This window comes from Eptatretus burgeri, chromosome 18, assembly GCF_056783735.1.
Source record: "Eptatretus burgeri isolate ZD-2024b chromosome 18, Ebu_testis_v1, whole genome shotgun sequence".
NCBI lineage: Eukaryota > Metazoa > Chordata > Myxini > Myxiniformes > Myxinidae > Eptatretus > Eptatretus burgeri.
Window position 1 is genome coordinate 6,094,538 of NC_140978.1, and position 27,105 is coordinate 6,121,642.

General features: G+C 42.6%; 1 protein-coding gene across 5 annotated transcripts in view; it reads right to left on the reverse strand.

Annotated features, from left to right (window-relative positions):
• Positions 1-27,105, reverse strand: part of LOC147008517 (bifunctional heparan sulfate N-deacetylase/N-sulfotransferase 1-like) — a 320,471-nt gene that overhangs the window by 67,567 nt on the left and 225,799 nt on the right. For all 5 annotated transcript variants that reach the window (XM_085863803.1, XM_085863799.1, XM_085863800.1 and 2 more), the window contains 3 exons: positions 18,259-19,576; positions 14,065-14,418; positions 9,114-9,201 (listed from right to left, as the gene is read on the reverse strand). In XM_085863803.1, the coding sequence (XP_085719929.1) occupies positions 9,114-9,201; positions 14,065-14,418; positions 18,259-18,948 (1,132 nt within the window). In that variant the 5' untranslated portion in view covers positions 18,949-19,576. The remainder of the gene's footprint in view (positions 1-9,113; positions 9,202-14,064; positions 14,419-18,258; positions 19,577-27,105) is intronic.

Consider the following 27,105-nt stretch of genomic DNA (forward strand, 5'->3'; position numbering starts at 1 on the left):
TACTTTTCCAGAATTAATAAAAATTGTTGGTGATCATGCAGTTCACCAACACGTGTAATTTCAAACAGAACACACATAAAAAACAAGCACAACTATTGTCATGAACCAATTATGAACCTGCAATGTACAGAATGTGGGTCATTACAAGGTTGCAACATGTTTTATCCCCAACAGACAAATCCAAGAGCATAGTTTCATGGGGTGATTAACTGCAGCAAAGGCACAAGAATAATGCAAACACTTGTTCAGACAAGCATTGCACTGCATCACAAGTGCAAGTCAAGGGACAAGATAATGCTCATAACCAAACGTGAAAAATTGGCTTGGTCGTCCGTTAAAGTCGAATGGGAAACAGGTGTCTCTCTGTCTCTGTCTCTGTCTCTGTCTCTCTTGTATGTACTCTTCACAGAGCGCCGGTGCCACCGAAGCAGCTCCTTGAGGAAGGGTTATACTGGGTGGTTTGGCATTGTCTTCCCAGGAGTAGTTAGAGCAAGAATTTAGAATTTGTTCATGGTGCCAGCAACAGCTCGCCTACTCTTCACGAAGGACACTGCAGGGTCTTTCACGTGCACCAACGAATGCTGGCAGATGGGATGCCCAGTTTAACGTCTCTCAGAGGGATGGCACATACATTGATGAATCACCCTGCCTGTGAAACACCAGGGTGACAGTTTATAGCTGGGTCAGGATTCAAGCCCAGGTTAGACAGCTTAGAGGCGAGTGTGCGTACCTCCAAGCTACCCTGCCAGCCCGGAAAACAAGGTTACCAAAGTTTAAATGAAAAGGAACAGGACTGTGTAGCATAAATAGAGATAAATAAAATCATCCTGACATGTAAAGATGGAGACCACAGCCACCACTTGTTATCTCCCTTAACTGAAGAAGTAATTCACAAATTCATCCAAAATGGTCTAATTACGTGTTTCAAAAATTGCGCCCGCCTTATCGCAACATCCTATGTAAGTTGACGGCTTTGCTTTGTTTTTCTTGTGATACTTCCTCATTTCTTAATCAAGCCTGGTGTTGGCTTAGTGCTTCAGGTGGCTGGCTTGGGATCTTAGAGTCCTGAGTTTGAGCCCCGTTTGGCAGCTGAATTAACACCAGGTGGGGTTGACTGAGCCTGCCATCCTTCTGAGTTCAGCAAAATGAATACCAGTGTACTGGTAGAGGGGCGCAGCACCAGCGGCATAGGCACACCCCAACAAAATGATGGCTACCTGGCAGCCAAGCTGCCATATGCAAGAACAAGAAGATTTATTAATCTCTCAACCCAGATCATCTTCAGCATTCTGTTTAAAATCATGACGACTGTACTAGTCAGCTTTTGTTTCATCACTTAGTCAATTGTCCACGTTTTACAGCTACACAGAAACATTGACCAAACATAAGATTTTATTATCCTCATCCATCTCTCAACAGGTATTGAACTGTTGATAACTTGGTGCCTCGTATTCATGTATGCCGATGTTGCCACAGCTATCCAAGTCTTGATTTCTTACACTTCAGGTAGGACTACAACTCTGGAATAAGAGAATATTATCATTTGTTCATCCACAGCACATCCATCCATTTAAATTAGGTGTTTCAGGAGGACTTTCCACTTGCTCACAGTATTTATTTCTTCCTTTCTTGTTTAGTTTTTGCACACACAATCTTGGCTTATGGAAGAAAGGAGAGGAGAGAGGAGATTGGGACCATACTCTGTGCAGAGCGTTGGTGCTGCTTAAGTAGTCTCCTTGGCTATTGGGCACAATCCTGGACGGGTCGCCACTCCGACACAGTATACCAGCATGCTGACACTCATTTTGCCGACCTCGGAAGGATGACAGGCCGAGTTAACCCCACCTGGTATTAATTCAACAGCAGAGCGGGATTTTAACTCAGGACCCTAGGATTCAAAGCCCACCACCCTAACCATTAAGCCAACACCAGGCCATATGGAAGAAAGAGTCAGCTGCAAATAAGAGGGGTGGGTTAGGTCATGTCAATGGAGGTAGAAAATATCCCCTATAGAGATCAGGAATTACATGAGATGGTGGTGCACCACCAACTTGAACCACCTCCAAAAAAACAGATCCACAAATGGGAGAAAAGAGAAACAAAAGAATGGAAGTGGGCAGTCAGCATGGATTTGGGTAGTTTTACTGGTAATCTTGGGAGGGTCAGAGGGCTGGCACAATTAAGGGTGCAAAAGTGGAGAAATGGTAAAACACAAAGACGCCACAAACTTGTCTGGAATATCAGAGCAACAGGCCTTTTGAATATGCTTCATTGTGGGAGATGCCCATAATGCTCAGAACTTTAGATTTGCCAGAATCATGGAAAGAAAAATGTGATGTGAGACCTCCGATGCAGTAATCCATTGAGCTATGACAAAGGTCTTGTTGCATATGAGTAGTTCTCACTTTTCAACAATGGAAGATTATTTGGAACGACAACGGATGCCCGATCTGCGACTGGTTTGGGAGACAGCTTTGCTATATGGGTGATAGTGAAGCCTCATATTTCAAGAGACTATAACACTTCTAGTGGATGACTGTGGAACTAGGTAGATGGATTTGTTTTTCAATCCTTCTCGAGTGAAAGGGTGAGGTGAGAAATTTTCCCGATTGGAAGACATGTCCCATTTGTCACGTGGCATCTAATCAATTCAAGATCAGCAGAGAGTGACCCAGCTGCTGTTGGCTGCCTGTCAGTGGGATACACTACTGTTTGGAATGACGTGGAGTTATCTAGCATAAGGAAGAGGGTTTTCAAAGCAATTGAGAAACTGGTTATATTAAGGAAGATAAAAAAGAGAAAATAGGTGTATTAATTTGGGTATTGTATCGAGAGAAATGAATGACATCAAGGAGGGAATTCGCATGGAGCATTCTGCCATTCCGTGTGGATATAGATTGAGGATAGGATGCTTTTATAGGGCTCCTGGTATAAAGCAAGAGCAGGATAGAGGGGTTCAAGAAGAATTGAGACAAACACATGGTCATGGAAGAGTATTTATTATAGAGGATTCTATTTCACCAGGGATCGAATGAAGTCCAGGAACAGGAAAAGGGCAGAACAGATGAGAAATTTCTGGACCTCATCCATGATTTCTTTCTAAGCCAGTTTTTAAAGAAGCCTCCAAGGAGAGTGGTCTGGGCAGGGGGGGGGGGGATTCTGGAAGAACGTGTGCATCCTCTAGTTGATGGGGAGGGTTGAATAACTAAGAGCAGAGGGAGCAATGTTGGAGATTATAGGTTAAAAACAGAGATCACTGAATTGCCTGCAATGTGAAGGCAACAGACGTGCTTTGGCCTCGTCATGGGAAATGCCAATGATGTTGAGAGCTCTGATATAATGTTGAGAACTCCCCCTCCACCCTCCCAACCAACCACACCCAATCTCTCATCCTTCCAAATTTTCAGTTTTCTTCCTAAATTTCCTTTTGTATCCAGGATCTTGCCTACCCTATGCATCCTCTCCTCCCCATACCCAATGTTTGTCCAAGTCTGCCTCTATCTTGGCTTTCAATTCTGCTGTTGGTGTCTCCCCCCTCAACTGTTCCTTTTGTCCTGTTGTGTCTTGATCCATTCAGTGTACTAATTCTAGCTCTTCCACGAGCCTCGAAAATGTATACAACAACAACAACAACAACAACAACAAAAAGCTTTAGACTCCACAGAATCCAGCACAGATAGAAATTATGCTGGGATGCACGCCCATAGGGGAGAGTAGTACTTTGTGAGCTACAGACAAAATATTGTAGACTGTGAGTCACTCTGATTTCACAAGGAAATATTTTGACTAACAGAGGATGACCAGTCTGTGGCTGGCTATGGTGGCCAGCTTTCCTGTGTGGTTGGCTCAGTGCGAGACATATTTTTAAGAGATTATCTGAATATGGTGGAGAAGGTGGAGATAGGAGAGCATTTGGGGACAAGGGACTATAACATAGTGTGCGCAATGATTCCATTAATAATTCACGTTTGAGATATATTCGAGTAAAGCCATTACATTTCAGGAAGCATATGTTGACGGGACGAGGAGAGAGTTAGGTACTATAGATTCGGACGGACGAATAGGAGGGCAAATCAGAATCAGCGAAACGGGCATCCTTCAAGGAGAAAATGTGCAGTGTATCGAGTAGGGTGGTAAAAAAGTACTGTTAATGATGGGCAGAAGGCATTTCATTAGTAATAAAAAAACCAGCAGGACTGGAGTCAGACTCGGATAATTACAGGCACAAACAGAGGCTAGTTAAGAAAGTAACTCAGCAAAAGGATATAACCGAGACTATTAAACAAAATTAAAAACAAACAAACAAACAAAAAAAACCTGTACCATACTCTTTAGGCCTAAGTCACATTTGGCACGGCGGCCGTAGGGTCTACAAAATCTACGGCCACTAGTAATTATAGGGCGGCTACAGTATTTCCACGGTCACACAATGTAGCAGTCACATATGTTTTTATTTTTCGGGGAGCTGCACGGCGTATTTAGAAATTGTGGAGACCGAAAACGTGGGGGTGCCGTACGGTCTTTGATTTGATGTCGCAAGGTGACCTTAGGGCGTCCCTGCGGCGGCCATAGAATTTTCAAGGCAGACGCAAGGTAGCCTCAAGGTGCCCGCAAGGCGACCGCAGGGGGGCCCTAAGGCGAACGTTCGGCCAGACGGACGGTAACGAGTGGGTATATATTCCAGTTCTTTTTTTACTGAAATAAAAATACAACAGTTCGGAATATACCAGTATATATAACTGAATATACTATAACTATAATATATATAACTGAATATACCAGTTCGGAGTACCGTGGTGCCCCCAGAATCTGAACGCCCCATTGTTTGAACAAAATGGAATCCGAACAATTTTTTCGAGAAAATTTTGCCCTAAAAACCGAACACATTTTCAAAAACCGAACACAATGTGGCATTCATGTTTGTTCACGTGCATCTCCCCCGCCTGTTCGAGCCGCATCTTCGTGCTTTGTTCATTCAGTTCGTCGGTGGAAGTCCTCGTGAAAACATCTCTCGTGTGTCGATCGCTACTTCACCTCGTGTTTTCACCTTGATTTGTGCTGTTGTTTTTTTTTTACTCATCTTGTGTTTTAATTAATAACAAAAAAACAATCCGATCACGTGGTGTGACGGACTGTCGGGCAAGGATTGAATTTCACAGAAAAACCGGCTGTAATTTGGAATATCCATGATTACCTCAGCCTGATGCGTTTGATGAAAGTGATTGTGGTTCTGGGGGCATCATGTTTGATGAGCTGCCCTGGGGGCAGTGCTCTCGCAGAGTGCGCGAGTGATCAGAACCCAGGCCGGAGCACGAGCCTGTGTGAACCTTTGGATGTGGTGATTGTACCAGTTTACATACAATACACCACCACTGAAGGTCATTTACTCATCTTATTTTACCTTAAACATGCGGAATTTCAGTTGAAAGTGTCTTGAAAGTGGGTTTTCTTGGGGTCCAGGAACTGATTAATTCACTTTCCATTATTTCTTATTGGGAAAATAGTTTTGGAATCCGAACTTTTTGCAATCCGAACAGACTCCTGGAACGAATTAAATTGGGATTCTGGGGTATCACTGTATAGGCAAACACCTACACTCCGATCTCTGTGGTAGCGCACGGTGGACGCACGGTCGATGCAGACTGTCACGGAGGCCATACGTAGGATGCACGGCGGGCGTAGGGGAACCGTGCGTCGACCCTGCGTTGCCCGCAGGTAGTCACACAGACCGCAAGGCCACCGTACGTTGAACACAGGGACACCTTAGGACTACCCTACGGCCACCGTGGAAATAGTGCGGCTGCCGTAATTTTTTGGGGGTTGGCAAAATTCATTTTTCATTGATAAGAGCCTACAGCAGCCGCACAAATAACGCAAGCCCACCGTACGCCCTATGTACGGTCGACGTGGCACACATCTACGTCGCAGCTTGGCTTGTCGAATTGCTACGGCCAACATAGAAATGAAAAAAGTTATAACTCCGCGCTATAATTCCACGGCGACCCCTACGACCTGTAAAAGATAGCCATACGGCGTAGGGCCACCCTGAGGCCACCTCAGAAACTCTGCGGCCGCCGCACGTTTCTGTCAATTCAGGGGGGGGGGTTATGGCCGCCGTATCCCAGCCGTAGAACAAATGTGACTTAGGCCTTAGAGCGTCGGTGCCACCGAAGCAACTCACTGCCTCGAGGGTTATACCTTGACTGAGCAAGGGTTATACTGGGTGGTTTGCCATTGCCTTCCCAGGGTTATTTGTCCATGATCTATCGTTTTAAATGCTAAGTGCCAAGCAAGGAAGCAGCACATACCATTTTAAAAAGTCTTTGACACGAATCGGCTGGGGTTCGACCACCTCGACTCAGAGCGGACGCTCTAACCATTACGCCACCGAGTCTGGTATTAAACACAATAGCAAGTAATTCATTATGTGCATAAAAAGAGTAGAGGAAAATTGGTTAGTTAGTGATGAAAGGTGAGAAAGCAGCATTATTAGCCCCCGTTGGATTTGGTCAGAAATGGGGGCTTATGGACTGGTACTTGTACATGCGTCTGTCCGTCCGTCCGTCCGTCCACAGCCACATCTCGTACATGTATGGACCGATTTTGTTCAAACTTGGCACAGATATTGAATGATGGCTTACATAAGCATGTCATTTTCTTTCGAGATCAGATCCAAGATGGCCGACTCGCGGCCATTTTGTTACTTAAACGTGTCCCCAACCATTTCTCCGACATGCATGGCCCGATTTTGTCCAAACTTAGCACAAACACAGTACATGATGGCGTACATGTGCATCTCACTTTACTTTGCGATCTGATCAAAGATGGCCAACAGGTCGACTGGTGGCCATTTTAGTTGTAAATAAATATGGATTAGATCTTTACCTCCATACAGCAAAATTACTAAAGAAAAACAAAATTACTTCCAGTCCTGCCATGACATTTTATGTCTTTTTCTCCTTGTTAAATTGTTATTTTGCTCCATTGTTTACAAAAGAAGGCAGTGGAAGGACCAGTAACTGAGAGAATTTAACCAGGAGGTAAGGAATAGCTTTTTGAAGAGTTACAAGTAGGAGTAGAGGAAATAAACAGTTATATGAATAGCTTCAAGAAGAAAAGGCTATAAAACCAGATAATGTGGGGGGGTTTTCTGCAAGCTCTGACGAGGCTCGTATGAGAGCTAACACACAGAAATGCACAACAAAGGGAGTGGGAGACAAGAGGGGCGGGAGAGGGAAGGACAAACCAGTGGGGAACAGAGACATGAGGAGATCTGTGGAAGGGAGAGGGATGGGGTGGGGTACACAGGGTAAACAAGATGGACACTACAGGGACTTTCAGGAAGGAAGGCAGGAAATTTGAAGGAGGTGGGTTTGGGGTGGATTAACGGGGGTAGAAAAGATTGTGGTTTTGGATGGGGGAAGACAAGAGATGGTGGTGAATAGCTGTTTTGAAGACGTGGAGGGAAGAGTGGGATTGAAGAGAGTGTGGGAGTTTGTTCCAAAGGAGCAGTGATGCTTGATTTTGGTAGTTTTACCATAAGGGGTTGCCGGCAGACCTTGAGCGCCCTGCAGAAATATGGGGGACATATCTCAGACAGAACGGGGGGGGGGGGGCGAGGCCGGAGAGGAGACTGTAGAAGACAGAAAGACTACCGACCTGCCTGCGGTGAGAGAGTGAGAGACCCAAAGACTCAGCCTCATCACAGGAGATACCAATGATCCGAAATGCCTTGGTTTCCACAGCGTGAGGCTGAGAAAGGTGAAAAGCGGGAGCACCAGCCCAGAGGGGAGAGCAGTACTCCGTCAGGCTGCAGACGAAAGCTTTGTATGTGGTCAGAAGCTCAGGTGGGTCGAGGAAGGACTTTGCACGACGGAGGATTCCCAGTTTGGAAATGTGGCTTTCCCAGGAAAGATCATGGCAGATAGTGAGACCCAGAAGCTTGAATGAAAGGATTTCTTCAAAAGAATTGTTGAGAAAGTAGATGGGGGGGGGGGTTCCAGATGGTCCTTTGAGAGAGACATAATGAGAGTGAGAGATTTGTCAGGGTTGAAAGACATGTTCCATGTGTTGGACAAGCTTGTGATTTTATCCAGATCTGCAGAGAGTGAAGAAGCTGCTGCTTTCTGATCTGAGGGATGACAGATCGGACAGCAGAGGGTGGAGTCATCAGCAAAGGGATAAAGAGGATTTTCCCAAGAGTCAGAGAGATCATTGATGAAAACCAGAGAATGAACAGGGCCCAGAACACTGCCTTGAGGAACTCCAGCCTGGACAGGAAGAGAGGATGAGAGAACTCCATTAAGGGACAAACGTTGGCTGCGACAGGAGAGGAAATCTGCGAGCCATGAGTGGAGATGTCCTTGGATACCATAGGAAGAGAGTTTGGTGAGCAGAGCAGGGTGCCAGACCATATCGAACAAAATGTGTTCAGGTTACCAAACAAAATGGTATTACAAAGGCTATGCAAACACAAAGAAATTCCTTCACGAGGCACCGATGAAAGAATCAAAGCTGCAGTTAACATGTCAAGGCATTGCTTATGATATGCTTAGTATGGGAAAAAAAGTCTTGTAATTAGGAGGAACTCTCAGCTTAACTTGCTCGGTCGAAAGGCTGTGTGTATTAAATATAACCTCCTACTATTCTTGAGAAGTAAAAAGAAAAAAGTTTCAAACAATTTGTACATTTCAAAGCCATCCACAGATTATATGCAAATGAAGAAGAGTGAGGTTGATAAGGGAGTAAATGAGAAGGAATGAAAACAGGATAATGTCGAGGAAGGAAGAGGGGAGGATTAGAGTTAATAATCCGCAATTTTAATGCAGAGAATGAATGTATATATATATATGTATATATATATATATATATATATATATATATATATATATATATATATATATATATATATATATATATATATATATATATATATATTGGCCCCTTATGTTACCAATCCAGCTGTTCAGCCTGTAAATACAAGTGAAAAACGTTTATCTGTCTTAACCCGTTAAACTCCTCTCTTCTGTTGCAATTTTTTTGTTCAATTCTGAGCCCTCTAATACATCTTTCATCATCATCACGACACACACACGCACGAGTACACCCCTTACCGGTATGGAAGAACTTGCCCGAAAAGCCCAGGTTGAAGGTGAAATTTTTCACATGTTCACGAAGGCTTAACTGGGTGTGAAGTAGGGCCTAGTAGGGGCAGGTGAAAAAAATATATATTTATATATTGTTTGCAAGTCATAATTTGTACTTACACTGTTCCTTCATCACGTAAAAATATTTCTGCTGATGGAGACAAATAATATTAAAATAGAAAACAAGAAACATAATTCACAATTAGGAGACATACTCGTATATTGTTTCCAATTTATTTAATTATACAATCATTATTAAAAAACAACAAATCCTTCTTACTTTAACTGTAACCAAATTGTATACTACAGACTCTCGTTACAATGAAGTCGTTGAGACTTCAATCAAAAATGTTTGATTGAAAAAAGGCCAAAAATATTTTTTGCAATTATCTTGTCAGAAATCCTCTGAAAGACTTCATTTCAATGAAACTCTGCTGGGCAGGTACTTCAAAACACACCTCAGTCTTCTGAGTTTCTCAACAAGACGTAGCAACAATAACTTCGAAAATATTCACAAACAAAAGCATCTCTTTAAAAAAAAAAGAAATCTTCATCTTTCAAAAGTTTCAAAACAACCTCCTTTAAAAGATCGACTCTTGGGCCGAAAGCGCACTAATTAGTTAAAGAAGACATTCTATGAACGTGGGACCCTCAGAGCAAATTCCTTTAACAGCTGCAGATTCTCGGTGCTTCCTGCCGAGCACAAGGCTCAACACACATCCATCTTCACTATCCTGAATGGTATTTGCAATGTGCCACCACTGCGCCCCAGAACCTATAACCACAATCGCATCCACACACACGTTTGTATTTTTTTTTTTTAAACTTGTCCTTTAATTTAAAATGAAAAAACCAATGCATGTCCTTCGTTGCGGCATTAAGAGATTAGCATATACTGTACATATTTTCTTGCCATCACAGGGAATTTGTTTTTCATCTTCTGTCACATTGGTGGTATTTCCTTTGTCACAGAATACAACAGCACCATTCATAACTGCTACGGACGTGAAATTTCACTCGCTGTGCCTGTGCAGTGACATTTCTGATTGATACCCTTATTGTGTGCAGCTTAGTCACAAAAGCGCTTTATTCCTCAATATTCTGGGACAAGGGATCAGTCTAATATGTTTGTTATATTTTGCAACAAAATCCATTACAGTTTCCAGAACTTATTCCTACAAAGACAAAAGGCCCATAGAGAAGCTTGTTTTCATCCTTTTTTTTCTTTTTTTTTTTTTACAGGGTCTAAGGTTCATAGAAGAGCTATCACACAAACCACACACACATACACTGGACTTGACCTTTAAAAAAAAATCAAAAACAACATCAGACAAACAGCGTGAACATGGGGAAAGTGACAAAACACTGGGTACTAGTGACACCATCTTGTGAGATTACTTTTCTCTCCGCAGTCAACAGGGTAATTCAGAAGAAATGTCATCACTCCTCTCTTCACCCCAATCCCCCATGGGATGCCAAACTACGGGATTTATTCATGCTCTTTTCTCTAAATGCTGAGTGTCAATCAACACGTTTTTAAGTGTTTGGCATGATGTGGCCAGGGACAGAATCGAACTGTTGACCTATCTGACTCAGAGTGGATACTCTGAGCATTACACAACTGAATGTAGTAAATGATGGTAAGTAGCACTAAATCGGTGCAAAATATGTCAGAATTTTGGGGGTTGGAGCCCTAACATCAGGTGCAACTTCTGTGATGGTGATGTGCCATTCCTCCATGATGCTAATGTTCAGGTGTTAAACAATGGTCCCCAGAAATCACCACTCACACCAACACATTTCCATCTTTTCAAATCAATTTTTGTGAATATACCAATCAGATCATGAATCATGCTCTAGACAGAGCATTGGTGCCGCCGAAGCAATTTCAATGGCGAGAGATACAATTCTATATGGGTTGCCACTCCGACGCAGGAAATCAGGGCAGGAATTTGGAATTTGTTCAGCGTGCTGGCGATAGCTCACCTACTCTTCAAGAAGGACACAATGGGATCTTTAATATCCAACAAGTAATGCCAACAGACGGGACGCCCAGTTTAACGTCTATCCGAGGGACGGCACACACATTGATGAACACACCCTGCCTGTGAAATACTGGGATGAGTTTATAGGTGGGTTGGGATTCGAACCCAGGCAAGACAGCTTCAAGGCGAGAAGTACCTCTCGGCCATACTGCCAGCCTTTGTCACTCTCCCGTTCAGAATAATATTTTGGAGCCTTCTCACATGATTTCAGTGATCACTCTTTCTGAAGTAATGTGAAAAGGGTCCAAATGATCACTTTCTGCTTCTGGTGAAAAGCCAAATCAAGAAGCCATTAATAGTTTATCAAATTTGAAAAGAAGCCAAGTTTTAGGATTCCCAGACAAGATAACAGTCTTCAAACAGTTTGCTGCCATAATCATATGGAGGGCGGGCCCAGCCACAATATCGGATCGACTAATTTACACTTCAAGTTTAGTCAAGCCAATTACCAATTTCAAACTTTTCAAGGTGTGACCAGCTGCAAATGTGTTGAAAATGACAGCTACAATAATGTGTTGCTGTTCAACTAAAAATATGCAAATTAGTCAATTAGTCACCAGAGTAAGCTGCTTATATAACCAAGCTCAATATTCGTGCTCTATTTTGTTCTGCATTTGCGTGCATGCACAAATGCAGAAAATGCACACAAGAAAGAAAACATGCACACTTGGTACCAGTGGGTCACACAAATTATTGGATTTGGGAGGATATAATCAGGGAGTTTACCATGAACAAAAACAATACCTTTCTTTGAATGCAAGTAACAGCAGACTTGAAAAGTTAATGGTATTCACGATACTTTATTTAATTTTGTTTTCATGCCTTGTGGTCTCTCGCAGCAGGGCACAATTTCATACAAATGTTAACCGAAGGTTGCCCCTCTTCCTCCCCAAAACTTGCTTTCATTTACCTCTTATGGAAACTATTGCTTCTTTATTTTACCGATCTCATATATATGGCAGCTCGTTTTTAGATCCTCGTGGAGGATCTCTAAGTCTTACTCACGTTGTTGTTCTTGTGGACTTTTTTGTTTCACAGCCTACAGTTTTCATCGAAACTTCCTGAAACTTGGCATATTTATATATATATATGTAAAAATACCCTGCGCAGACAGTAACCATCTCCGATTTTGAAAATTCCTCCTAGAAAAAAGTTACAACGTCAAAATATCTCTACTAATGGAAATCGCCTAAAGATTATCTCCAAAACTAGACAAGCTTTTTGAATTCTGTTTGCAGGAATCAAGCCGGGCATTAGCACAGGTAATTAAATTTATCGCAAACCTGATACATCACAATGACGTCATATTCGTTTTTATGACGTCATCATTAAGAGGACGAGGATCTTAGCTCATTGAGCTTGTTAGACCATGTATTTGTGAACGGGCTGCCATCACCCCATTGGTTGGACAGCTGGCCCGACTCCACCCACAATTGTAACCTGAAAATAAATACCCCGAGTGGGCTGACAGTCATCTCCTGAGGTTGTACTTCAGACCTCTGCTGAATCCAAAATCTGTGAAATGTCACCGGTGTTTGACTGGAGTCAATTTGGGGGAACCCCCCAGGAGCTCCCCTGATCCAAAATTGAAAACTCTAAGACTAAGTGATCCTTCAGACCATCGAGTAGAATGGCTGTATTGGGTTTCAGAGCAACTGGTCGGTAAATAAGGGACGAGAATGGATTTGAAGCTTCGGGGGGATAAAGCCTCGTGGGAGCCCCCCCCCCCCCGATATGAAATTGAAAAATCAAAAAATACATAAGATGGAGTGATCCTGCAGACCATCGAGTAGAAGGGCTGTCAAATTTCAGAACAATTGGTTGGTAAATCAGGGACGAGTAGGGATCCAAAGTTGTGGGGGGTAACCCCCCCCCCCACACCCCATGGGTGCCCCCCGATCAGAAATAAAAAAATCAAAGCCTGAGCGATTGTGCAGGCTACTGTCTTGTATTCACGTGTCAAGTTTCAGAACAATCAGCTAGTTGATAAGGGAGGAGTGGCAGCAAAAATAGCAAAAAGTTAATGGATGACCTTACAGATGGAAGGACGGATGGACATGGGGACATCAGGACTCATTTTATAAATTCATCTCTTTGAGAATCGAGATGAGATGACCTAACAACAACAAAAAAAATCATATGGCCACCATTTTGCGAAGCCACAGGCTTTCGGCTTTCGACTTCAGACTTTGGGTGTCAGCCCACGGCCCAAAGCAATTGGGATTATCCAGCTATATAACCACGATGTCTTAGAAATGCACATAATCGACACATGTGTTTACTTCATGTTTGTACCCTGGGTTATTTTTTACTATTTTTGGGAGCGATTGTAGCAGTGGTCTGTGGCCTATACACCGCCGAAATAAAGGGATGAGCCATTTGTCTAAATAAATCGATAAAGGTTTTGTTTTTTTTTTTAAACATAATTTCGGTTTTAGCCTGTGTTTTCAAGGCTGAATAGTGTAAAAAGGCAGAAGAGTTTTCCTTCATGTATGTAATCCAAATAAAGGAATGCGCAGTTTGCCTGATTTTTGTTGTTTTGTTTCAAATGTTTTTGGATTTTCACTGTTCTGTATTTCTGAGAGTTTTATTATTTTAAACAATTATGCTGCTTACATAGCCTCTTTATTGCTCTGGTTCACGTTCACGACATCAACAATTGCTCTGGTTCACGACAATTGAGCAACAATTGCTCTGGTTCACGACATCAACAATTTCCATCTCTACTTCAAAGTAATATGTAATTATTTCAGAAAAACAGGTGTACATAGACCGATGTTGTGTTGTACTTAAATATTTACAAACGGCAAATGCATCACAGTATGTGACAAAGCAGATTAGATTTTCAAGTTGGATTAAACCTATGAACTCACTTTCACATCAGAAGGTGTCATACGAGTACCCTTCTTGCCGACAAATATGTCATCGATGTCAATGAGTACACTACGCTCAAGTGGCAGGGCGAGCCGGCGGCCTGTTAGGAAAGCAATGGCATCCACGAGAGCGAGCCGGTGTATCCAAAAGGCAAGGTTGTTGCCAAACAGCACCCGCTGGATGCCGTCATACAGGCCAAGATCTTGAATAACAGTGGCGAATCGTGCAGGTGATGTGCCAGCCTGCGTGAGCAGATCTGAAGAGCGAGTGCGGGCGAGCAGCATGGGTAGGTACGTCGAGTGGTTCGACTGGAATACTGTCCAGTTGTCACCAGGAAGTGGACCAATGTACGTCTAAGTAAAAGTTTCATAGGAAGGGGAAATGATTAGATGAAATAATTAAAGATAAGCACTAAAATAATGTCAAACAATAAACAAAGACAAGTGGTGAAGAGGTGACAAAGCAGATTTAAAAATTCAATTCTGGATTCAAGAAAAAAACAGGGGAGGAGACAAAACATAAAAAAACAAGAGCAAGAATTGCTTTGCAATACATGCCCCCCCACCGCCCCCCTTCCGATGTGACATTTTCTAAGTCCAAAATGGCATAACTCTGTGGAAAATTGATGAAACTCCCTGAAACTCAAAATGCTTCTGTAAATTATCAAAATAAAGCCGTGTACGAAGTTTCAGTTGAATATGAGGTCTGTCTAAAAAGTAACGGGACTGACTTCACAGAAATTTTATTCCAAAAAATATATTGAAATCACAGCTTGTCCCCTTCAAAATAGTTACCCTCCAGTCTCACACACTTGTCCATCCTCTTCTTCAACGCTTCGATGCACCCCCAGAAGGCTTCTTCTGGAATCCTCCGGAGCTCGGTTGTCATGGTCCTTTTGATGGCCTCTACATCAGGAAATTGGGTCCGCTTGATCGCCCCCTTGAGCTTGGGTAATAGGAAAAAATCACAAGGGGCCAAGTCTGGCGAATACGGGGGTTGCTCCAGAGTTGGCACGTTCCTCTCCGCCAAAAACTGTCAGATGCTCAGGGGCACTGTGAGCAGGGATGTTGTCATGGTGGAGCACCCAGGCGTTGTTCTCCCACAGATCCCTCCTCTTGTCCCGAACTGATCTCATGAGACGCCGGAGGATCTCCTTGTACATGTATTGATTCACTGTTTGACTCTGTGGTAGAAACTCGAAGTGGACAATGCCCTTGATGTCAAAAAACGCAGAGCATTACCTTGATCTTCGACTTCGACATCCTTGCTTTCTTTGGTCGTGGTGATGCCAGACTTTTCCATTGACAACTCTGCCGTTTGGTCTCAGGATCGTATTCGAATATCCACGATTCATTGCCAGTAATGACTCTCCCGAGCAGGTCTGGATCGTACTCGAGGCGCTCGATAATGTCTTGACAGACAGTGACTCGTTGCTGTTTCTGGTCCTCGGACAACAGCTCGGGGGCCATCTTTGCGCACACCTTGTGCATTTCGAGATTTTCAGTGATGATGCTCCAGACAGTGTCCTTGTTGATGGAAAGTTCCTCAGCAATCATCCGCACTGTGAGTTGACGATCTGCGCGCACCATCTGCTGCACACGCTGGATAGTGTCCGCCGTTCTGCTCGTTGAAGGTCTTCAAGACTGTGGATCATCTTCAACCTCCTCCCGTCCCTCTTTGAACCTCTTGTGCCATTCAAGTGCACGTGTACATGACGTCGTTTCGTCCCCGTAGACTTGCTGCAGCATTGCGAAGGATTAGGAAGGTGTTTTGCCATCTTGGCAAGAAACTTCAGATTGGCTCTCGGCTCACGGCGCATAGCGCAACGACTCAGACTCGACAACGTGTTAAGCACGACCAGTAAAAAAAAAAATCACACAATGAGCACAGTCAATCATCACCAATCATATATATTGCTGGAATGTTGCGAAAGACTGTGACGCAACCCGTTCATTCAAGTTGTGTAAGTGGAGCACACAGCAGGATCAGTCCCATTACTTTTTATACGGACCTCATATGTTAAAGGGTATGGAAAAAAGTCTGAAAAACCACAGGTGTGATGGACAGACAGACAGACGGACGGACAGACAGACAGAGACAGACAGACAGACAGACAGACAGAGACAGACAGACGGAGAGCAAACCTACAGTCCCCTCCGGTGAAACTGGTAGGGGACTAACAAGCTGACAAGCAAGAGTGGAAGGGAAATCAGCCTCATTTGAAAAAAAAGGTAATTATAAGGGAGGTTGGGTGGTATAAAATAGAAGGAACACAGAGTTAAAAAAAAAAAAAAATCAAGGGGAGATGGGAAATTTTATCAAGGAAAATGGAATGTGGGTAGGAGAGGGTGTTGAATTGAAGGAAATGGGAGTTAATTATGGGGAATAGATAAAACCAACGGGGGAGGTGTTATTAAAGGAAGGAAAGAATGAATTGAGAAAAATGGAATTTGTTATGAGAGAAGGGTGAATGAGGAAGGGGCAGAACTGATGGAAATGGGAGAGTACAATCCCGAGTGAGATGACATTTTCCACATACGCAGTTGAGAAATTCAATAAAATGCTGAATTTACTGCTTTCGTTTCAGTAAAAGTGAATGACAATACGATATGAACAAGGTACATAAAAATTACATGTCCTTGAAAAAGATTATTTTCAAACAAATGGTAATCAATGAGATTTTAAATATAAAATGGAGTGAGCACGTATATGTATGTATGTATGTATGTATATATGTATGTATGCATGTATGATCTACTCCTCCGAGAGGATTTGACTGAGGAAGCTGAAGCTTTCAGGGATTAATGAGGGCACTCTGAAGTTATGCACGTGCAGATTGTGTTTGATTGCATCAACTTTTGAAGAAAAAAAAATTTGGACACATATTCGCATTTTCTTCCTTCAGGGGAGAGGGGTGCAATGGGGGAATGATCCAAGCGATATAACCGCAATGTATTATATATGCACATAAGCAGTATGTATGCATGTTTTCACTTCATATATATATATAGAACCCAGGTAATTTTATTTTGGGGAGCGATTGATACAATGGATTGTTTCCTATACACCACCCAAATGAAAGGGATTGGTCAGAAGAACGTGTTGCATGCTTGGAACAAAATCGGCCATAGGGCGGGTACTCTGCTATGGTATGAATATGATAAGAATAAAGTTAAGTGTAACTAGAACGGCACTTTTCGATGTCACGATATCGACCGATATGCCTCTGCCCACATTATTACATAATTTTACATACTTGTACCAAGTTTGATTTTGAAATACCTTCAGCTGTTCTCAAGTATCACATTTTTACATGACATAACCTCTGACCTTTGACCTCTTGATGCCAAAATCTAATCAGTTAATCTTTGCATCATAATATGTACTTGCACCAAGTTTGGTCAAAATCCCATCACTGGTTCCATTAGTTAAGTTCGCACGCTACCAGAATTATTACCTAACGGGACCTCTGACATTTGACCTCTTGACTCCATAATCTAATCAGTTTATGCATACATCATCATACATACTTGTACCAAGTTTGACTTGGATCCTTTAAACCATTCTCAAGTTATCACAGTAATGAAAATTGTGATTTGACAATCACAGACTCTGACCTTTGACCTCTTCATGCCGACATCCAATGAGTTCATCTTTGCATCATAAAATATACTTATACAATGTTTGATCAAAATCCCATCACTGGTTCACAAGTTACCGTGGCAACATAATTTTTTCCCCAATGGGACCTCTCACCTTTGACCTCTTGCCCCCCCCCCCCTTTGTACAAGCATGTGTGCTGATTCAAGTATTAATCAGTTAATCTTTGCATCATTATACATACTTGTACCAAGTTTGATTCAGATCCCTTAAGCCGTTCTCAAATTATCGTGGTTACGAAAATCTATCATGGATGAACACACAGATAGACGGACGGACGGGCAAACAACCCAAAAACATAATGACTCTGGCGACTTCATCGGCAAAAGGAACGATTTAAAAAAACCTTATAATTGCATAATTTATCAAAAATATGTAAACTTCATTAATTGAGGGTAGCATTCATAACAAAAAATCTTGAAAACTGAGAACAAAGTCTTTACAAAAATGCCCAAACAAAAAAAAGTATATGAAGTATAGCAGGCAAGGTAGAGAAAGCAAACAGGCAAAAGGCATTGAGTGAAACGATGCACCTCATGAGCTCGTGTAACATAGAGAAGTGGTGATGACGGATTCACGTAGCAGTCCTTGAGGCGAAGGTTCGAGTGCAGGAACAGTGGAAAGCCACGGAGCTGAGCACTCAACAAGCTGTTCTCATTGGCACGATAAAAGCCAATGACTCCAACGCTGTATGATAAACAGTACTTATCGAGCAGCTCCCGGTTCCAAGCGTCCAAGTTTACATACTTTAGAAGATTCTCGTACACAATTACAGAATACTTGCCACGACCTGAGTTGTCTGTCAATGTGGGCAAATCACCACGACCAGGTGTTACTTCGGCATGGTATACAAAGCGACTCGTTTCCAAAATGTTCACAATTTCTTGGCCGAGTTGAGAAAATTGACCTTCAAGAAAAAGCAGCACAGTGGGGTCGGTACGAGGTGCAACATCACTGTCAATGGCCTGAACACCCCCTGAACGTCGCTGTCCAGCATCTGGGCAGTGATCACTTTTGGAAAAGCCTCCAAGCTGAAGTGCTGCGCGTACCTGCAAGCTCCCACCAGCTGCAGTGTCCTTACCCCGAGCATGACCTGACAAATGGTCACTCAGGCAGTACATAGTTGCTATCATAGAGAGCAGGCCGAATGCAACGAGTAAAGCAAGAAGCTTTCGTGGCTCCAGCTGCCCCAAGCTGCGCAAAGCACGCCATACGCAGGTCATGTCGGCGTGGATGTACTGAAGAGTGGATGAGGTGAGGTGGGAGGAGGGGGTGGGTGGAAGAGTAGTCCAATAAATGTCTAGAGTTTTGGGCAAATTGATTTAAGATGGAAAGTCTGAATTCTGTGTTCACCAAGTGTAGAAAACTTGTGTGAAAGAAATACAGGTACAGAGCTGGGCCCTCTAATTACTCACAAGCTAGGTCACCATGGCATTGTTGGACATTATTAACAGCTATTAAAATGACAGTCGTTCTCTGCTTTAAACCCTCCACCTCCTGTGTCCACCACCCTCTTTCCACCCAAAAAACCCTCTCTCTTTCTTCAATTCTCCAATTCCAGACCACCCTATCCTCCTCTTGCACATCCAATTCTCAATTTCAATCCCACAGGTGATCCCAGCCCCCAATGTCCTTCCTTTCCCTCCAGATTCCGCAGCAGAGCCAGCCCACCAACTTGGGCCTATGATCTGATAAAATCCATCATGCCATATAAATATCAGCTCCGATGTGGTAATCACATAACAACAAAACAAGGGCAGGCTTCTTGACACTACTTGGTTTTCTCAGCCATCTTCTGGTGTAAAGAAGTGGGAAGCGTCTCAGCATTAAACAAATGCTAGAGAACGTGACCTGCAATGACAAGAAAGAAACAAAATCAGGTTTAAGTTAACTCGTCAAATTCCTTGTTCTGCATACCCTTAGCATCTCTATGTTTTCTATATTAAAAGTTGGACCAATTTATTCAATTAACACGGCGAGCAGACAATGAAGGCTATCCCCAAAGTTATGTCATCACACTTATACAACAGACATAGTACCATTGAGAAACTTTATCATGTCATTATATTATATGTAATCTCTATCTTTTTCAATACACTTTTAACATTGGGCAATCAACTCTTTGATTCCAATATACTGCACAACCCTTCTTTCTAATGTGTCCTCAACGCAGTGAATGTATCTGTTATCTATTCAGAAGATGGAAAAAAAAAATCCTCTCCCAAGTTGATTTTTTTTCATTTTAAGGAATAATTGGAAGTTGCATGGACTTGAATATGGTGAAATATGATGGGTTAGGCAAAACTTTCCACTCCTTGCACTGTACCAGGTCATGGAATTTGCATTTTGAATGTAGCGCTGCATTGTCATAAAACAGAGGATCATGAAACATAAGACCAAGATGGAACCTGAAGAAGTAAAGAGCAAAGATTGAGTCATCAGGAGGAACCTGGATAGGATTCGGGCTTCAGCCGCTACTCCATTACCCTCAAAAACCTATGCACGCAGAGCCAAGTGAGCCTTATAGAAGAATTTCTGCAAGAATTCACTTCTCCTTGGAGAGACAGGTCGTTCAGATGTTACGCCGATGGTCAAAGTCTATATTTAATGTTACATGCTGTAGAATTGCCCAGTTTAGTAAAACTACAGAGTAGTCGTTAAAATATCAAGTGAAACACATTTATACCCTTTTGTACACATAAAAGTTGGCCCTATCCACTGTGCTAAACGAGCCTTCGGCTCTGGCTTGCACTTGTTGCACTAGATTTCATCTCCAGCAAGTCATAAAGATGGCGTCACTGAGATGCCATACAAAGAGATCACAAAGATGGTACCAGCATCATCAAGACAACATCGTTGGTACGCAAAGTGCTCTCGGAAATTACATCACTGCCCCAAAGCTCAGTGGCCATGCTTGTCTGAAATAAACTCTGGTGTTGGTGTGTGTGTGTGTGTGTGTGTGTGTGTGTGTGTGTGTGTGTGTGTGTGTGTGTGTGTGTGTGTGTGTGTGTGTGTGTGTGTGTGTGTGTGTGTGTGTGTGTGTGTGTGTGTGTGTGTGTGTTACAGTTATACCAAGAGCCTTCGACCCAGTAATATCAAATTAAATAAAGATAAATTAATTTTAATACATACATACATATATATATATATATATATATATATATATATATATATATATATATATATATATATATATATATATATATATATATATATATATATATATATATATATATATATATATATATATATATATATATATATAGTAGTGTGCATGAAGAAAGTGTTGCCTTCATGACAACACTGAAGATGCTATTGACACAGCAAATCCATTTTTACATTCCCTTTCTTTTTCTCCACTTCTTCAATGAAGCATTATGCAGCAGCCACTTTCAAACTTTTTGGGATGACCCCTCATCTCTTCAAGATTGTTGGTCACTTCAAGACCTTAAAATGCCAAATAAATATACTTTTTAATCAGTCATCCAAATTTTTAAAAGATTTTGTTGTTTAATTGGATTGGTGGTCAGTTTTTCTACTTGACTTACTTGTGCTGTATGTGCTGTCGGGGTTGGGTTGCAACATAGACTAGATGGGCAGAATTGTTTTTTGCCGCCTCTACATGTTCTTATACAGTACAAGTATTCTAAAATTTGACAAATCCATGCGGCTCCTGAACTGGCTTGCATTACGGTTACTATATGCCATTATAATGTCCACCTTAAAAAAGTGTGAGAATGGCATAACACCAGATACGAGGTTGTTGAACCCGAAATAAGTTATCAAAATAATTGCTCACTTTTTCTTGCTTCTCAGATACGCAGCACCTGGCTACATAATTTCCAGGGATGTAGCCATGGCACAAAACTATTTGTTGCTGATGAATGCTAAAAATCGATGATTAAGCGAGTCGGGTGACCTGAATCGCAAGCCTTAACTAGTGTTGAACAACGTATTAATTATCAGCTTGCTGTACACACAGGCCATCTGCTGATGCAAACTGGTTTGTTGTGTCAAAATTAACACAGTGCCAGTGCAATTAGCAGCTGGTCGATTGCAACAAAAAGGCACAGACATGAGTGATATGATGTCTTTTGTATGATACTCTTTTTTTCTGTGAAGATAACTTATTGAGTATTATGTAATTATGTAAACAATGCATCAAAATCCATTCATTCTCGTGTTCTGCCCAAAAGCACATTCAGGACTGCAGAAGTAGTTTATTGGCAAGGGTTGTGCTGGTTGGTTTGATGCTGCCTTCCTGGATATTGAATTTACAGGTGATAAAAGCTTTCAAATAAGTGCAATGGCTGATCTGATCATGGTGAGAAGACAAAAGAAAATAAGCACAGAATGGCAGTGCCATGCAACTTCAGTTCTGTCGCTTGTTTAGGTACTCGAATGCGAGGTTGTGGAAGGAACAATATAAAAACTAGAAGGGCACTCGGTAGAGCGCATACCTCCACCACACAATACCTGATCCAGTAGAACCTTTTGAGCCAAATACATTTTTGAAATATGATGCTATATATTGATTTTGCCAGAAACCGGGCGTAGTGGCGTGCGCCTGTAATCCGGCTACTCGGAGGCTTGGGTTGGAGGATCGCTCGAGGACGGGAGCTCTGCACTGGGCCGCGCTCTGAGAGGGTGTAGGGCGAAAATCATGGCGAAACCCAATCCTTATCCCTGTGTCGTTAGAGGCGACCAGGGTTGCGTCAGGAAGGGCATCCGGCGTAAAACCTGTGCCAAATCAGTATACGGATCATAACGGATGATCCGCTGTGGCGACCCCTAACGGGAGCAGCCGAAAGAAGAAGAAGATATTGATTTTGCCAGAATCTCTCAATGGTGAAGAATCACTTCATAAATTAAAAATATATATTCTCATATCCAGATCTGAATTCAGATCTTCACCAAAATCTAATCACTTTGTCCTCATCACACACCAAACCTGTCCATCAGGTTTCTTCTGAATCTGTCCATAACTTTTTGAGATATTGTGCTAAATATCGTTTTTGGCATAATCTCTCAATGATGAAGAATCACTAAAAATTGACCAGACCCCAATCTGGATGTTCACCGAAATTCAATCAATTCGTCCTTGTCACACACCCAACCTGCCCACCAAATTTTATCCAAATCCATCAGCAACTTTTTGAGATATCATGCACACAGACAGACAAACAGACAAGGGTGTAAATATTACCTCCATACATCGCTAATAGCAAAGGTAATTATGTTTATGTATATTCATACCACAGACACACATGTATGTAACACGTATGTATTTGTCACTTAATGCGCAGTGAACTGCCCTGTAAGAAACTGATGCGAGCCAGTACTCGTGAATAACCTGTCCTTACAAACACGGTCATTCCCCCATAATTACGCATGGGTTAATCACATCAAAATTGGCATATTTTAATATAATTTGTAATACCACCTCTCACTATGACCGGCATGATGTCACACATATTACATTGGGAGTATTGGGGTGCCCCTCCAACCCTGAATCCCAGGGACTCGTAATTATTTTTACCATCCTTCCCATGGACACCACGAGTGCAGCCTCTAATTTTCAACTCATTCCGTTGAGCAGTTCAGGAGTGAATAGGGGTAAAATGAACAAACAATTCACACAAACAAACATACGTCTCAAATTTTAGTATGATAACATCTGTGCAGATAGTTCCACTGCAGCAGGATGGATCACCAGGCTTCACCAGAAAATGGTAGCTGTACCATCGTCATCTTTGGTATTTTACAACGAGACACCAACAGGAAAATCAACATGTCGACAAACACCATTTTACAACCTGAACAATATATAGCCATCAACAGACAAACAATCTCAGGAACATTGAACCTGATTACATTTATACTCAAAAAAATCAGAGTATGAAGCATAAATATTACACAAGTACAAAGCTTGCAAAATAATCCACTGAATCAAGGTGAATTAAAACGAAAACATGTAATGCTGCACAGCTGGGCTTCTCATTGTGGATCCAAAGTTAGCTGTTGTGCCAACAGCAGGCAATCACCGCTGATAGGTTTTTGTTAAAACCGTGATATAATTAAAATTATTCGGTTTTGGAGTTATTCGAATAGTATCTGGTGTTTTCACATGTCTAGTCACCCGACTAAGTTGAGTTAAAATACATTCACATAGGTACATGCCATGATACACTAATCGTGTTTTGAGACCGGCATAACACGTGGGCAAATTCAAAAAGTAATGCAAAGAGTACACTCACAACAGTCCATTACACAACAATACAAAGTAAAACGAAGTGTATCGAGAACTAAAATATTGTCTTTAAACATCTTAAAAATCATGCATTCAGATACTGAAAGATAAAAAAAAGTGCCTTTGACTATTTTGAGTATCTGTTCGTCAATCTTTCGGAAACACCGGACTCGTAAGCTCCTACCAAGGAACAGGAACCCCAAACCTCCAAAGATGTTGATGCTGAGTTTGACGTCTGCTCAAGAATAAGAAAAGCAGCCTCGGTGTTCCAGCACTTAAATAAAGTATGGACATCCACCAACATCAACACACCCATGAAGCTTTGTCTCGACATGAGCATCGTAGTCCGGATGGCAATCTATGCCAGTGAGACAAGGAAGAAGACAGGAAATGTGGCAAAGAGGCTGGACGTCTTTCATCAGCGATGTCTCCGCAAGATCATGGGCATCACTTGGAAAGACCACGAAGAAGGAGTTATGGACAACATAGTGAAAACCCAGTCAGATTTGATTTATACAAATTAGTAATGATGCACTCATATGATTGGGTGGCATCATGTGTTTTCTCACTCCTGGGGCCTGACTGAACACAAAAATATAAATGGCAGTTTTCGGTACCGCCGGTTGCATAGCATGATTTTTTGGGGTGGGCCGTTCTTGTTCACAGCACAATGAATCTGTATCCTCCTGCACTTCTCCACACAAAGTTGAACTTGATAGGTGCGAATGCTTTGGGGTGGTGGGAGAGTTTGGGGTGGAGGCAGACAAAGCCGCTTGACTTGGTATAGTTTTTAGGTGCAAATGAGTTATCAAAGGACATCTGTACAGAAGAGTACTTTGGAGCAATAGGTTTTTGATGAAGAAAGCTCTTCAGAATGATGACGTCTTTACCTTGTCCAAGTACACATCCTTGAGCTTAACTATAAGGAAAGCTTAAGAATGCCTTGAAAAATAATCTAAGTTTTTTTTTTTAATAAACATATATGCTTCATGAAGAGTATAAGCACAAGGCCAGGCTCATAAAGCCTCCTTTTTAAACTCCTTAAAAGGATAAGGCATTCACAACTCGTTTATGATGGAAATATTTGCAGGATAAATGATTCTCATGGTTGGTTATAAGCATGTCCAAAGGTGATCACTTTCAAAGGTTCGATGAGTAAATAGCTCATTATTTTGAACAAACATTCGGTAAATTGAGAAAAGACACACGTACACAGACAGCATCCTTGGAGTGAAGGTTCTCAATGATCTCTGCATGATCCAGTCAGTGTTAGCCATACCCTATATTTTAACATAGAAGCCTTGACAAAATGTGAACATTTTAAATGGCAACTCGAGCAGCTGCCTTTTTGCACGAGTCTGGAGAAACTATGTGGTGGGATGAAACTCCGTTCATGGAAATGCTGAAGTTAGTTGCCACAACAAAAAATCTGAGAAGACTGTTAAGATCAAAGCATTGCTAAGCAAGAGCCTTGACCGACAAAATAATGCAGAAAAGATGTGATAGTTTCCTATCTGGTGCACAGACATATAAAATGCTCACATGGCTTCATCATATCAAAGGAGAGTTCCTTTGTTAGTTCACTTGTACAGATGCAGTTCTGTATACGATATAGTTTCAGCTATCCGCAGAGGTATCAGGTATGTCACAAACCACAGAGGTTTTCAAAAATTAATTGATATATTACCAGCAGGAGGGTGTAGTACAAACAAGCGTTTATTTAAAAGACTAGAAACACCCACTCCTCGGGGGAGAGGGGGTGAAAGGGATAGTGGTGGAGGTGAGCCAAATATATTTGATTTTGAGATGTGTACACTCACACAAACACAAACACACATACACAAACACAAACACAAACACAAACACACACACAAACACACAAACACACACACACACACACACACACACACAAACACACACACACACACACACACACACACACACACACACACACACACACACACACACACACACACACACACAAACACAAACACACACACAAACACAAACACAAACACACACAAACACACACACACAAACACAAACACACACTTGCCATATTTAATACTAAGAAAAACAACATGGTGCTGCACTGATGGTGATTTGGGGAGGGGGGGTAAAAAGACGGGGGAGAGTAAGAAGGAGGAGAGTAAAAAGGAAGGGGGAGTACGAAGGAGGGGAGAGAGAGAGAGGAGGGGAGGGAGAGAGGAGGGGAGGAAGAGAGGAGGGGAGGAAGAGAGGAGGGGAGGAAGAGAGGAGGGGAGGAAGAGAGGAGGGGAGGAAGAGAGGAGGGAGGGAGAGAGAAGGGAGAAGGGAAAAGGGAAAGAGAGAGGAGGGAGAAGGGAGAGAGGGGGAGAGAGAGAGGGGGAGAGAGAGGGGATGGAGAAGGGAGAGAATTGAGGGGAGAGAGAGAGGGAGGGAGAAGGGAAAGAGAGAATTAAGGAGGGGAGAGAGAGAGGAGGAAGAAGGGAGAAGGGAAAGAGAGAGAATTGAGGAGGACAGAGGGAGGGGGAGGGTGGGAGAGAGAGGGAGGAGAGGGGCAGGGAGGGGGAACAAGGAGGGTGTGGGGAAGGAGGGAGCAGAGGTGGGGGAGCTAGGAGGGGTGAGGAGAGGAGGTAAGCATGAGAGGAAGGGTTCTCGACTTGCGTTTGGTAGTAGGACTTATGGAAAAGTGTGTGGGGGGGGGGGGTAGTCCAGGATTGAACAAAATCGGAGTTTGTTAAAACAGCTGTTACTAAAGCATGCAGAGACTACCACGAGATGTCCAAGGGGGATGGAGAGGACGAAAGTGTGAGGGTAGTAGAAGGGAAGGCAGTGTGAGGGGAAGGGAAGGCAGCGTGAGGGGAAGGGAAGGCAGCGTGAGGGGAAGGGAAGGCAGTGTAAGTGTAAGAGAGGGCACCATGAGGGGAAGGGAAGGCAGGGTGAGGAGAAGGGAAGGCAGGGTGAGGAGAAGGGAAGGCAGTGTGAGGGGAAGGGAAGGCAGAGTGAGGGGAAGGGAAGGCAGTGTAAGAGTTAGAGAGGGTACCGTGAGGGGAAGGGAAGGCAGTGTGAGGGAAGGGATGGCAGCGTGAGGGGAAGGGAAGGCAGTGTGAGGGGAAGGGAAGGCAGTGTAAGAGTTAGAGAGGGCACC